Genomic DNA, 13649 nt, shown 5'->3' with positions numbered 1-13649 from the left:
CATAAGCGGCCTATTGTCTAAAACGGATCGTTAATATGAGCTAATGCATTTGATTTTATAGCTTCGGTGCATTTCATTAGATCCAGTAAATCAACATTTTCTTTAGGATCCAGTGATACATAATTAGGTAACAGACTCGTCCCTATATGACAATAAATATTGGGGAAACTGTCTAAAAATGGAATTCTCTAGACAAAAAATCGGTCTATTTTCTTACTCCTTGTACTTCAATCAAGAATCTTACAACAGAAAATTGTGAGAGCAATTCACTCCAAGCTAAATCTTATCGATTGCGTTAAAGATGGATCGTTTTAGACGACACTAGTAGCCTTATACCAAATGATTTCGATCTTGCAGTGCAAACAAAGATATCATGGCATGGACAGGGCATATTTCGAAATTTGCCCAGTCCAAGAAGTTTGTTTCGTCATTGAATCAAATATACTCAAAGGCTACTTCTCGTGCGATGCCTTTCAGCGAGCCCATCACAGACATATTTGTTCGAAATGAGGCAAGTCACAACATATCTATTACTTGTTCTTAAACGTAAACGCGTCCTTGGTACCCACTTTTGACGCATTCACGTAGGTTACGTGATTTTTGTATGAATTCGCTTCAACACCATTGTCGCCCTTTTATAAAGAAGACAAGCAGAGGACTAGGAAACGCACAACAGAATTTGTAAAAATGATACGACATCATTTATTTCGGCAAATAAGCGATCGTCGTTGTTAACGAAAAGGAATGAAATCAAATTAAAAAATAATGCTGTCAAAAACAATTTTGTATTTGTGAGTTGTAATTGATTTTTGAAATTGGTAGCAATTCATATATTTCCATATCCGTTCCAAGAAACTATACTCTCCATATTGGATTTCCATTGGCCTTCTGGGGCATGCCATGGCATTAAATGATGATAACGATATCACGGAGGCGTAATTTGTTGCTGGTGACATTACGCAATGTGCTAATATTCAACATCAGACTACGAATCGCCAGCCACAGGCGCCACAGAAGCTTCGTGATTTTCGCAACCGCTCGACATAACAAAATCGCTTGATGATGTCACGAAAAACTTCACGACTTTGGTAACAGTTTCGTGAACTGTTGACGAGCTGGTTGTTGGTCCCCACAAAATGGGACAGCCACTGACGAGTCACGCCAACTGGTTGTACTTCAGCAGTCTGACATCGGAACATGATCTGATTTCATCCTTATGGAAAATACGAAGGCCGTCAAGCATAAGCTGCTGAAGAATTTAGAGATTCTCTTAAAAAAGGCTACGTTCCGCGAAAAATGGGTGCTGAGAGATTCAAAGGTGTACGAGGCAACGTTCGAAAATGTGGCCCTCCACTCAATATAGCGGATTTGGGGGCAAGTTATTCAATTGTGATCATCCTGGTCACATGATCTCGACCGGAAAACCATTTAGCAATGGTGACGCGGTATTTGAATTGGGCGAAGGACTATAAGCAAGTTGGCTATTCAGCTGGCGCCACATCCCACATGATCCTGTACAGGAAGGACGTCCGCGAGACAGACTTTTGCAGTAGCCTTCGGTACATTCGCTAGCATCCAGCATCTGAGTTACAGTTTCAAATAAAGCATAAAATCACACGAATGCTGCTGCTCTAAGCGCTGCCGGTACTCCTGAGAGCTCGTGACCTGTGGAGTCGAAAAGGATCGCAAATAGTTTATTATGTGCTCGATGTATGCTCGGGTGTCAGCTAAAGGCTCAGACGTATAGACGCGTGAAGGCTCGGCCCTGTCGAGAAGAGCACCATTAGAGAAAAAATATAGACATGACTTGTTCGAGCTTGGACACAAAATTTAGTAACGGGGAATTCACGTCGCTTTCACATGTCAAACAGATTTTCATCTCAGATCACTGAAGCAGACAATCGTCCAATCGTCATTAAAGCTCGATACTGCAAAGAACAAGCGCGACGTGGCGTCAAGGAGGTACTAAACGCCTCATCTTATTGTTCATATAAAAGGCTGATGACGAAAAGTAACTCGGCAAAAAAACTACGACAGTGAAACTGACCGGTTTGGGTGAAAAGAAGATTCGCATGATAGACGTTTTATACATTTCAGTGCTTGGCAAAAGGTTGTTGTCGGTTGGAAGCTTGCGGAATGCGGCACGACTGTGGAGTTTCTCCAGTTGTCGCATGACATTTGGAGCAACAAACGAGCGGTTGCATCAGGTACAAAGTGTGGTAAAGCGTTCAAGCTTGACTGTGAGCAGAATAAAGTATGATATGTGGAGTGACACTCAGTGGAAGCTCTGGCATGCTCGCATATGACACCTGAATAAGGATGCCTTCCTCAAGATACAATACCGCACCAAAAGCATCTTGATGATCAAACAAAAAAAGAAAAAATATGTGCCGGGTTTTCAAAGAGTATGCAGACGGCCGCGGCAAGTCCCTCACGTTCGATAACAAAGTCCGCATTGTTTTCGAACGTGTGCATGCAGATATCATGGAACTAATGTGGACTCCATCGAGGGACATGCAAACGTATTCTTAATTTGTGAATGTTTTTTGCGATATGTCGCGATTTCCCAAGTCAAGAGCTAGAGTGAGGCAGTTGATAAGATCAAAAAATTCAAAGCTCTTCACGAAAAACAATAAGAAGTTCGTCTCGAATTGCCTGAGATACGACAGCGGAACAGAATTCGTGAACAGAACGATTGAAGACATACGTCGTTGGAACGGTATCGTGCATCAATTTTCCGGATCCGTATAGTCCTCAGCAGATTAGGGTGACGAAGTGCATGAAAATGACTATTATGGAGAAAACAGCAGTATCATTTTGGAAAAAAAATGTGCGGAAGCAGTGAACATAGCGGCTTCATTGATTAATCGCTCAAAGAATACTGCCCATCATAACTGCAGCAGGGCCGTCGTAGCACTTTGCTTAGAGGAGGCTTACCAAGGACATCGACCTTACGCTCAATACTAGAACCAGTACGAATGTAGCGGATCGCAAAACGCTATCTCCAAGAGTATCCAAGACCTTAAGCCAAGGCAAATGTACTCTTCCGTTCAAAATCGAAACTGTAATTATCTGTTTTATTTGTGGCAGAGCCGCCTATATCTAAAACCTTAGGTTTTCCTAATTAAATAGTAAATATGCTTAATTACTGACAGTCCCGCCACGAAGTGGCTTCTTCTTACGGCGTAGCCACACCAATACAAACTTTCTACGGTCACACATCTTGTGTGACCCACCCTTTCATACTAGGGTACATGTAACTGCGTTACACTCCCCCCATCAGAATTGTGAACACAACTGACTGTCTCCACCTATGAGGCTCGCGTGTCTGAGACACCGTTACGTCCCTACGACATTCTTGCTCAATGAGCCCTGTGTCTAAGACACGAAAAACACCCAGCCTCGCTGGCTTCGAGGTCGCCCGCGGGCCGAGCCCTTCTTCCTTTCCTGTACGCGGTGCAACTCCAGACAGTACGTCCGCGGCTTTACGGGTAGCACATCCCAAGCCCTCGACAAACGGGCGCCACACACCCCACCCGCCACGGGCGACGGATTTCCTCGTCGGGGGATTAGGAGAAAGTCGACTACGAGTCGAATACTCCCTTCCCAGGATGGGGAAGAAGAGGAGGGCGAGGTGCGCAAACGGCGCGACGTGAACCGTGCTTGAACCTTGCGGACAACGCGTCCGTTTCCTGACCAATCGCCTCGGCGAGACACAAGAGCAGCAGTAGGAGGCTGACCACAGGGTGGCTCTCCTGCGCTCGTATCCACGTTCGGCCGTGTGGGATACGGCTTCCGCTCAGGGGATCCCGCTACTGAAGCAAAAGACGTTATCTCTCGATCGTTCGGCATCTACGTAGTCGGGCCCCCGGCCACTACACTAGCTGAGCGTGACCAACGAAATAGCCCTTTGAGCTAGCCTCTTAGTACCCCGAAAAGTACCAATGAATAGGTACCACGCTCGACTTTGCGCTCAAAGAGGAGGCACCCCGGTACCCGCAATGCGAAATATTCCTATGGTGCTCGCCCCTGCCAAACCGCTGCAGATGATAGAGAGCTTCTGAGCGATGGGTGCAGCGGCACCGAAAATTTACTCGCTGTCTCATTTACAGCGAAGACACAAGGAAGTAAACGTGCGCATTAAACGCCATCTTCAATTTTAGTTTGCCAAACTGAAAGCGCAACGCCGACTTTCTGCATATTGTCGCTGTGCGATACATGGAATCGTCCATGACGCTCCTGCAAGCTCTATGGTTTCTCACACGGGTGAGTCTACGACCACAGTACCTCAGGGCCAAAGCTTAAGCTCAGCTCACGGCCTTCGGCTTCCCCGAGAAGCGCGGGGCGTACGATAACACGGAGCGTCATGATCCTTCTGATCATACGCGTACACGACGTCTCGGCAGTTTTGCCGAAGTGAAACCTCAAACTCTAACGAGTTCTCGGAATTTAGGTATCTCCGCCACTTCATAAGATACTGGATTTGACCCTGTCGACGACGTCATCCCACAAAGAGTTTTACTTGAAAGTGGGTGCCATTGTTCATATCGAGAAAAGTCGGCGGCGGACTGGTCGATCGCTGTGCGGTTTCTCGCGATGCTCTTCGAGCTCTGGACGACAAAGTCCTTCGTCATCGGCACTCCGCCGTGCATCATGCTGAGATTGCATACCGTTGTGCGGAAAAGCTTGAGTGGCTAAGCAAGCCCACATAGATAACGGGTGGTGCGCATATTTCTCGGAAGTTTAGCGCATTCGCAAGGTTTCGCTTGGCCACGACCTTAAATTGTGGACGGAGCATCGTCTTTAAGACAGCAGAAACTGCATGTGCAGAAAGGATTTTAGCACTTATTAAATCCAGCTCTCCGACATCAACGTCTCAACATTTCTTCTAATTCTTTCGTCTGCATTTTATTTCTGCATGTCTTGGCTTTCAGCCGTCGTGTCGTAAGACGCTCAGTTTGGTAGACAGCATGTCATCGACTTCCTTACGAACAGTGACGGAGCTGACATCAGCTTGCCGCTTGGTTATTCCTCCCTCACTAAGCCCTGAGCCGTGGGATGGCGACGTTAGCGGAACGCAAGGATCAACAAGCTCGTTCACGAAGAACGGCGGGTCGACGGTTGATGGAAGCACTGCATTGTTCAGAGCGAGCTTCACAAGAGGCAGCATGGCGCACCAGAGCTTTGGCTTCTCAGTGCAGACGCTGTGAAGGACGTCTTCAGCAACGTGATTTACGCGCTCAGTTTGACCATCGGTCTGCGGATGGTCTGCTGATGAGATAGTCGACCAGATATTTGCGGGGCTCTATCAGAGTAAATTGGCTTCGGGAATCCATTATGTCAAAAGATGCGATCTACAAAGAGCGTCGCTGGACCCACACCGTCGATGGTGCCCGGTAATGCCGCAAGATGATCCATCTTGCTCATAGGATTACAAAGATCACCACTCCTGTGTTGCCCGCCGAGGTTTTTGGCAGACCAAACACTTATTCCATACTCATGAACTACCAACACCCGGAAAGTATCGGTGAACTGTCCAGCGGCGCTGCTGCATTCAGATAGGGTTTTATACTCTGACACGTTTCACACAGCGCACACATGTGCTTGTCCACTTGTACAGCTTGGGTCACCAGTATTCGCAACTCACCGAGCTGTACGTCTTCTCACGATTGAGATGACCACTGAATGGGGTGTCGTGGGCATCATAGAGGATGCGATATTTTAAATTCTCGTCTTGAAGAACCGCAATTCGTGTCGTATCCATCAAATCGGTGCAATAATACAGCAGCCCGATATTCAGCGAATATCGGTGCAACTGTGCGCGCAATCGCACCGACAACTTCTAGTCTGAGTTTTCAGACTTCTTGATCCCGAGAGCATGTAGCAGCGCTACAAATTAACAATAACCCGCGTATGCGGCGCAGATCAAATCTGTCACTGACGACGTCACCGTCGTGAAATGAGCAAGCTCATAACCCGGTCTGCGTGACTACGCATCAGCCAAAGCATTCTGCTTTCCTGGTTGCGGTCAACCTCGAAGTTGTTCACTGCAAAGATGGAGAGCCACCTAGCTATCCTTTGCGATTGGTGGGACGACGAGTCGCAGTGTGTAGTGACGCATGATTTGTGTAGATCACAAGCGACTTTGAGCCAAGCAAGTGCACCCTCACTTGACAAATGCATACTTCATCGCAAGTAAATCCTTGTCGTGGACTGGGTAGTTGCACCCTTAAGCCGGCGAGATTCGAACGCGATTACACGATCTCGCCCCTCAGCGTCTGCTTACAGCGGTGCACAGCCGATCGCAAAGTCTGAAGAGTCATAGGCGACACTGTAAGGCCGATCGGGGTGTGGCAACACCAGTATTGGTGCAGCAAGGGGGCTGTCTTTGACACTATCACAAGCAGTCTAATGTTCGGTGTCCCAACACCATTTCGCATCTTTCTTAAGGAGATTCGACAACGACCGTGCGATTTCCGCAGAATTCGCGCTGTACTTGTGCAAGTAGTTGGCGAAGCCAAGGTACTTATGCAAATTCTTTTGGTTCTCTAAAACGGCTTGTCTACAATGGCCTTGACCTTAGCGGGATTCGCTCGAAAGCCACGCTTCCCAATTAAGAGCTTTAGAAAAGAATTACTTCAGCAAGAAAGATGCAATGATCTGCACTAGCATACAGCTTTTTCGTGTGCATGCACTCGAGCACCGCTCTCAAATGGACGATTGGTCTCCCTCTTTTGCTCTCTTGTGCCTCGTACGACTGTGGACGAAGATGTCGACAAAGTATGCTTGTGCATACGCCCGGTGGGGACCGAACAACTGCGTCACAATTTGATTAAATGTTGCTGTGCATTTGACAGCCCTTGGGAACTCACCAGCTACTCCCAGCGCATTCCGCTCGGAGAAGTTTCCGCTGTGAGCGAAATATCACTTGCCAGAAGAGTATTCTTTTCTCCATGAGCAATTGGTAATAGACATCGACCAAGTCGAAAGCACTGTACTTTATACGACCAGCCATATTGGTCTGGAGAATAATCTTTATAGGAATCAGCGTCTGCGCCGGAATGGTGGCAGCGTTTAGCTTATTGTGAGCGTGATCGTACGACACTTAGCGTTCGGCTTTCGGACACAAATGTGGGTGTCGAATGTGAAGACTTGCTCTTACGTACCATTCCTGCGTCGCGCTTCGCAGGGAAAAAGGCTTTAATGACATCACACTGCTCCTTGAGCAGAGGCCACTGGCGTGTTACGGAGTATTTGGTTTCCGGAACCAGGTCGATCTCATGACGCACAACTCACTCCGAAAATAGGACCAACGGCGGGTCTCTGGAGACGACATCTTGGAATTCCTTTACCAAAGGATAGTACGGATCCGAGGGATTCTTTAGGATTAAAGACCCACTTCGTGCGCACAGCACCCTATTGATGTCCTCCAGGACAGATTCATCCAGGTGCGATGACGAGTTGATCTTCTTTTCCGGTCGTACAATGACCACTTCTGCTAAGTCATCTGCCTTCAAGGCACCGCCGAACACTTCGAAAGACATCTCGTCCAGCCTAAGTAGAGCATCTACCGCTGGAATAGCCTTGAGGATGACGTCACCATCTTCCTCCGCCCGTAATACCGTCGACAAGGTCTACGGTTGAAACATCCTGGGCCAGGGTCGACGCCCGGCGTCTTGCAGCTAGCAAATGGAGACGTTGTTGCCGCTTCACATAGTTTGTACGGCTTGGTGAGACAAGTTTGAACACGCATTTAGGGTCGTTCAGTGTCACTCCCACTTCCTGCTCCACCGGAGCCTTACTGCTATTTACAACATCCGACAAAGAGCAGCTAGTTCCGCAGTCTTCGTCCAGTGGGGAACGTGCCACTCCACGCGCATCTAAAGGGCCTTGCCCAAGATGCCTCGGACCTCGTCCGACCATGCCACTCTTGCAACATTTGTTTTGATACTTGAGCAGTGCTCAGTGTGTGGCTTACATGCGAATTCGCATGCATCGCTGGGGCCTCACCCTCGAAGCCTCGGCTCTTGGCCGACCATGCCACGCTTCGCATGCAGCAACTGCATTGTAACGTTAGTAGTGCTTTGTACTAACGTGTCACTCCACGTTCAGCCCGTGAGCCATGCTCGGGACTCCTGTCCAAAGCACCTTTGGTGTTCGACAACTTGGATACTCCGATATCCAGTTCATTGACCGTCCCAGTCCAGTGCTTGCCCCAACAGCGCTTCTGCTTCCTTGCAGAGGCGGGGTTATGACTCAACAAAGCTTTACAAGGAGACGTGCGTGAAACGCCCAAGGTCTTCGACCTCCTATCAAGCCATGATCATAGTGCTCCAATTATGCCATATCACGGATAAGGTCATACCTCGAATCCAACTCTAAGACTAAGCATCTTTCCACGCTACCGAAGTCAAGATACTTGAGATCGAGGTTCTAAGGATGCTTCGGCATCGTGCCTCGCTAAGCAAACAGGACGGTTTAACTCAACCGCGCTTCCAACGCCTCAGCATACAGCTGACTTCTTTTCATCGTGGAGCGTCGCCCTGAATCATGAGAGTGAAGCCACCATACTCCCACTACTTGGCTTATCCGAGTCTTAGTAGCCTCAGCCTTGACCTAAGTACGGATCGGCAAAAACAAACACAATCAAGATAACTGAAGGATCTTTGAGCAAGAAAAAGTGTAAATTGTTCAGCTTTTTGATGACAGAGTTGAAACGAAAATTTTTGTCCTTTTGAGAAAAGATAGGATGGCTATTAATCAAAACGTACTCAAGATGGCATAAAAGCGCAAAGAGCTTTTGCAACGGCAATCTTAACATTGGAAGATTTGCAGCGACGTGTTCGCTAAGCCTCATTGCGCGAAACTTTTTCGCCTCATCTAGATGGCGTAATCTGGCGAACAATATGCATCAGTAGCATAGCTTCCAACAATCCCCCCGGAGAGGGGCACGGTTATCATCTTCATGAATGATATTCGAACGAGCTGGGCTCGCACCGAGACATTCTGAGGAAGCGATGGATGCCGCATCAAATGCGGGGTGAGACTTCCGTTCTGCAGAATCAGACAGGAATCTAGAAATGATGTCTCTTGAGCGCGCTAGAGGCGATGGACCTCAGCTATGATAAGGATGAACTAGTTCTTAGCTGCTAAGCAGCTCCGCAGTACTCGCAGATATTACGTCAACGGTAGTACAAACTATCTGAACCTCGGGTGCTTCTTTCGCCTCCGGCTGAGCGAAATGTTTTTCATGTTTAGGTGGATGACAACCCATTGCGGGGAATTATCAAATCCCACTAGGCGCCTGACGGCCAACGGGCCGGAATTGAGTTCATTACAAATCGTGTAGGTCGTGCCTAACAAAGACCAGCCCTCAACGAGCGGCATTATTTATATGATGTGGGTCTCAAATATCGAGTTTGTGAGCTGTTTGTGTCGATTTCTTGTACTTGTGCGTGGTGCAAATATGAACGAGACAGAATCAATCGACATTACCTGAAGAAGTTGAAGATTAAAAATGATGGAAACGATATCCATGCGCCTTGCGACACCGGGACACTTATATAATGATGAAAATCATGCTACAGCTTTAAATGAGTTCGGCGTCCAAAGGGCTTGACGCTATACAGAAATGGTCATGATGTATAGTATGCTACAGCCATATGTGATACTTCTACCGGTGTCTCATTACCAGTTAAGTGGAGGTGTCGTGAAGTCGCATTCATGAGAGCAAAACCGTTTCATCGAGTGAAGGTAGGGGTACACTGATGTAGGTACACGTTATAAATTTGTCATACATTCAGGGTTATACAACGTTGTGTGATGGACATAACGTTAAATTGTTCCCATTCAATGAGTTGCTTCTTTGCACAGAAATATGTTTCTGACAATAGATCAAGACCCTTTGTCTAAAATATTCGTCTTTCCTTGAATGTTTGAGCTTTTATTTAAGGTAAAAAAATAGCATTTTGAAAATAGTTTTATTTTAGAGCCATAACATTTCCGTGGGTTCGCACGGGAATCCTTTTCACGAGAAAATATCATCTTAGGGTCTATCACTCACATATAGACTCCTTTCATCGATTTCTCCTGTCAAGTTCAATTGCGTCGACTTAGCAATAATCGGTCAAACTTGGAGGTAGATTATGTGATCATGTGTGCTCATTCGCCGTAAACAATGCATAATCCATGCGTTTTTCAGCAGCACAGAAATCATGGGCATTTGTGTCCTACACAGTGCTAGAATACTCAATTATCAACCCGGCTCTAAGCAGTATCGTGCATTCGACTGTACCCTTACTAATGCGACTTGAATCGTCTATTAGATAGCTCGAATGAGTACAATAAAAAAACGAGATTGAAGACATGTCTAGTATACCACACCACTTGATTACAACAATGATAATCTTTAAGTTTTGTTACCTCATGTCACGCTTTAGCTCAAGCTAAGATTAACCTTCGGTAGCAATCATCGATTGATATGACTCGAATGATGCATTGAGGCGAAAGTATCGCAAGGTGACCATACCATCCAACCGGTAATGATAGTGCGAAATCTCGAATATTTCAGTCTAAAATTTAAGGTATACAAATGTTTTTTGATCTTTGGGTTTTGTATTGGTCATAAAAAAGTGACCCATGTTTCTGACTATTTTTCGCAATGATTGCTTGATCGACTAACTTAAAGGGTGGTACCTGGGATCAATATAGGTGCTTTCAAGGATGATCTTTAGCTTGTGGTCTACTTACACGCTTAGAAATGGTGCAAGCGGCGGTGCGATCAAGATGAAAATATAAACACTGTGATACTCGCCTCATCTTTTGTTTTGGCTCCATGACCGAGGATTCTGCTTCTGATTCGTGGGCATGCGTCACTTTAACGCGAAAACTTCAAGTTGACATCTCAGGCGAATTTATACAACAGGTGATTCCTCCTTCTCAAACTGGAGACCTATACGCACTGCCGTTTCGAAACAAATCTCACTTTGCCGCGAGCTCTGTCAGCTTGAGATTATCGTTATGATATAATTATAATCATTTGCTTGACATTAAGTAATAAAATTTGTTAAATTGTTCAAGTGATATATCACGAATATTGATTTTTTTTCTTGCTGAGCATCCGATACATTGATATTACAAGAGATACAGTATAGCTCTTAGTATGGATAGACCTCGACGTCTGCACGCTGAGAAATGAGTGGCGAATGTTGAAGGAGAGTAATGTCAAAGCATTAATGGGATCTCCATCTACTATTATGGGACTAGGGAATTTTGTCAACGGCGAACTGTTCATTTATTAAGGGACATACACTAACTTTCTCACAAATCTACAGAATACTGAGCTCAAGTCAATAAAGTCATCCTATTGGCGTAACTTCAACACTCCCGCCTTTCCATGCGTCGTGGTGGAAAATTTCCACTGGAAATGTAGTCTGTATGCGATGCTCAGCTCAATGTTGACGTCCATACAATGATACGATGCAAACACCCAGTTTCATGGAGCAGATCAGCAGCGAAGTCGGTAAGAAACGCGCCGTGCTAGAATCCAATTTTTCTGCAAGGTCAAAATTTGACCCTCTATGCATATGATTTGTATACTATTTACGACGCTCGAAAGTGGTAAAGCACAGCATAATTTGAAACGGGTTCTACCAAATTTTTAACATCATGTTACTTGAAGTAATACTTCATCTGTTGGAATTGACTGGTATGATGGGACCATCCTAATAATAAGATATCATCTTGACAGACATGTGCTCGAAGAAAGGACAGGTTAGGACAGGTCGTTTGAAGCTGTCACAATAGTGGGTTCTGTTGCGTTTTTGCACTGACATAATGCCACTCCCTGATTTGTACCTTGATCGCCAACGTTTGTGCGCCATAACAATCTCGAAATGCGCACGTTGTCGCATCAATGCTTGCGACAACAATTATGCAGTTACCACTCTAACGAATCAAGTCAAATCAATTATAAGGATTTGAAACCTGACAATATGATCTGCCCGTCATCCAGCTGTCTCTGCAGTTGCCTTGCCGCTAGCAAAGTCGCCAGATTGTCTTGAAATTAATTTCTAAGTCGAGCAGGTCTTAGTAACAAAGACCATAGGACACGAACCCAAATCATATGAGGAATACGGCCAACCACTGCTGCTGGACGAATAACACCCAATAGTTCCACAAACGACCAAGAATCATCTTGACAGACGGTAGCAGGTTAGGGTTTGAATGGCCCGTCGCTGTATTATACGCCTCTCTCGACTTTTGCGTCTGAACGTCGTCATTAGGCAATTTGATTCAGCCCAAAAGGCTACTTCAGATCAAGAAATTAAAGCAATGGATATGTGCAGCTTATCAGCTACAATTACGTCTTGCATTGGTGGCAAGGATGAAAAGTTTGCTGTACAAGTGTGTACGACAACACCAAGTAGCGTATACTTTGTTTACAAGACTATGGACGAGTTTATTGCATTATGGGAGGCACTTAAATCCATTGCACGTGACATTCAGCGATATACTTGCTGTCAAGACGAACACAATCCAGTTGAGAATAAGTTGAGCTTATTCGCTAAATGGATAGCAAGTGTTGTCAACAATTACGCGTTTCGACAGATCATCCGAGACTTACGTGCTCAGGAGAAAGAGACGATGAGCACACTTAACATGTTTTTGCAATTTCTCGTGGCACGTCTTTCCGCGTTATCGAAGGATAATGGTATGCTCGCATCTCCAATAGGTTCCCAATTTGTCACTTTAGTCACCAAGTTTTTTCAACCACAAGTCGCAGCTTTCCTCGTCACCGAGTCGATTGTTGAATTGTCTTCAATGGACACTACAAGTGTTGACCGTAAACGATCGATAGAAGAAATGAGACCGGAAGATGGCGAGATGCAGCAGCGTCGAGGTCTCTTTCCTACACAAAGTAGCAGTGAACGAACTGTCAAGACCCAGAAGTTTTGTATGCGTGAATGGGTCATTCCACCCGCTAATAAATTGGGCATGGTGGCTTCCATGACATCTCGTCGGCGGGTGTTTGCTGAAGTAGACTTTTAGAGGAAATTTCGAGATAATTATTTATGGGCAGCATAGAATTAGTGGTAGTTGAAGTAAAGGTTGCTTATTTAAATACCAGCCACGGATACAAAAGTAACACATGTAGAACGATAATTGATATACGTAAAGGATGGCGAGGTGGACAAGGAGCTTCATTGCTTTGCGCAGAGTTTACATTTTTGTTTATATCTCCATATGGAGGTATAAGCAACCCAAGCAAATAATTAAATATAACGGCTGGAATAGCAGAACAATATTTCGCTCCTACGTTATCATTTCCCCTAACGCGTTTACAAAAGTAAGGCACAAGCCAAACTACCAAAATAAACAGTTAAAAGTCAATGTTTTCTCCCAATAGATTGTCTCACTATGTTTGACGCATGCGTGAGTTGTAAAAAGTTGTGGTGTGATTGGATGATGCTGTTTACACGGAATTGGAATTCGAGCCTGATGGATAACAAACTTCCACACTTTCTACCAATTAGGAAATGTGCCTGTCATAGCTGGCAAATTGATTTGGCGCCCCTTTACAATCGCTGGTACCACCAATTTATAGAAATTTGATGTGCTATAATCATAATTTACTGACAGATAAACTA

The 13649-nt window shown here is 45.5% G+C and overlaps 2 protein-coding genes across 2 annotated transcripts; one reads left to right on the top strand and one right to left on the bottom strand.

The window, feature by feature from the left end:
- Positions 1-8605: 8605 nt before the first annotated feature.
- PHALS_09890 (uncharacterized protein) lies at positions 8606-8857 on the bottom strand (the record flags this gene model as incomplete). The annotated part of the gene is made up of 2 exons (XM_024725222.1): positions 8606-8753; positions 8820-8857. 2 exons carry the CDS (start codon positions 8855-8857, stop codon positions 8606-8608), a joined length of 186 nt encoding a protein of 61 aa, XP_024576021.1.
- A 3368-nt stretch (positions 8858-12225) lies between these two features.
- On the top strand, positions 12226-13050 carry PHALS_09889 (uncharacterized protein; the record flags this gene model as incomplete). The annotated part of the gene is made up of 1 exon (XM_024725221.1): positions 12226-13050. One exon carries the CDS (start codon positions 12226-12228, stop codon positions 13048-13050), a length of 825 nt encoding a protein of 274 aa, XP_024576020.1.
- Between the last annotated feature and the right edge of the window lie 599 nt (positions 13051-13649).

This window comes from Plasmopara halstedii (assembly GCF_900000015.1).
Source record: "Plasmopara halstedii genome assembly, contig: Scaffold_437, whole genome shotgun sequence".
NCBI classification, from domain to species: Eukaryota; Oomycota; class Peronosporomycetes; order Peronosporales; family Peronosporaceae; genus Plasmopara; species Plasmopara halstedii.
Note: the sequence above shows the minus strand (reverse complement) of the source record. Positions and strands in the feature narration are given on the sequence as shown.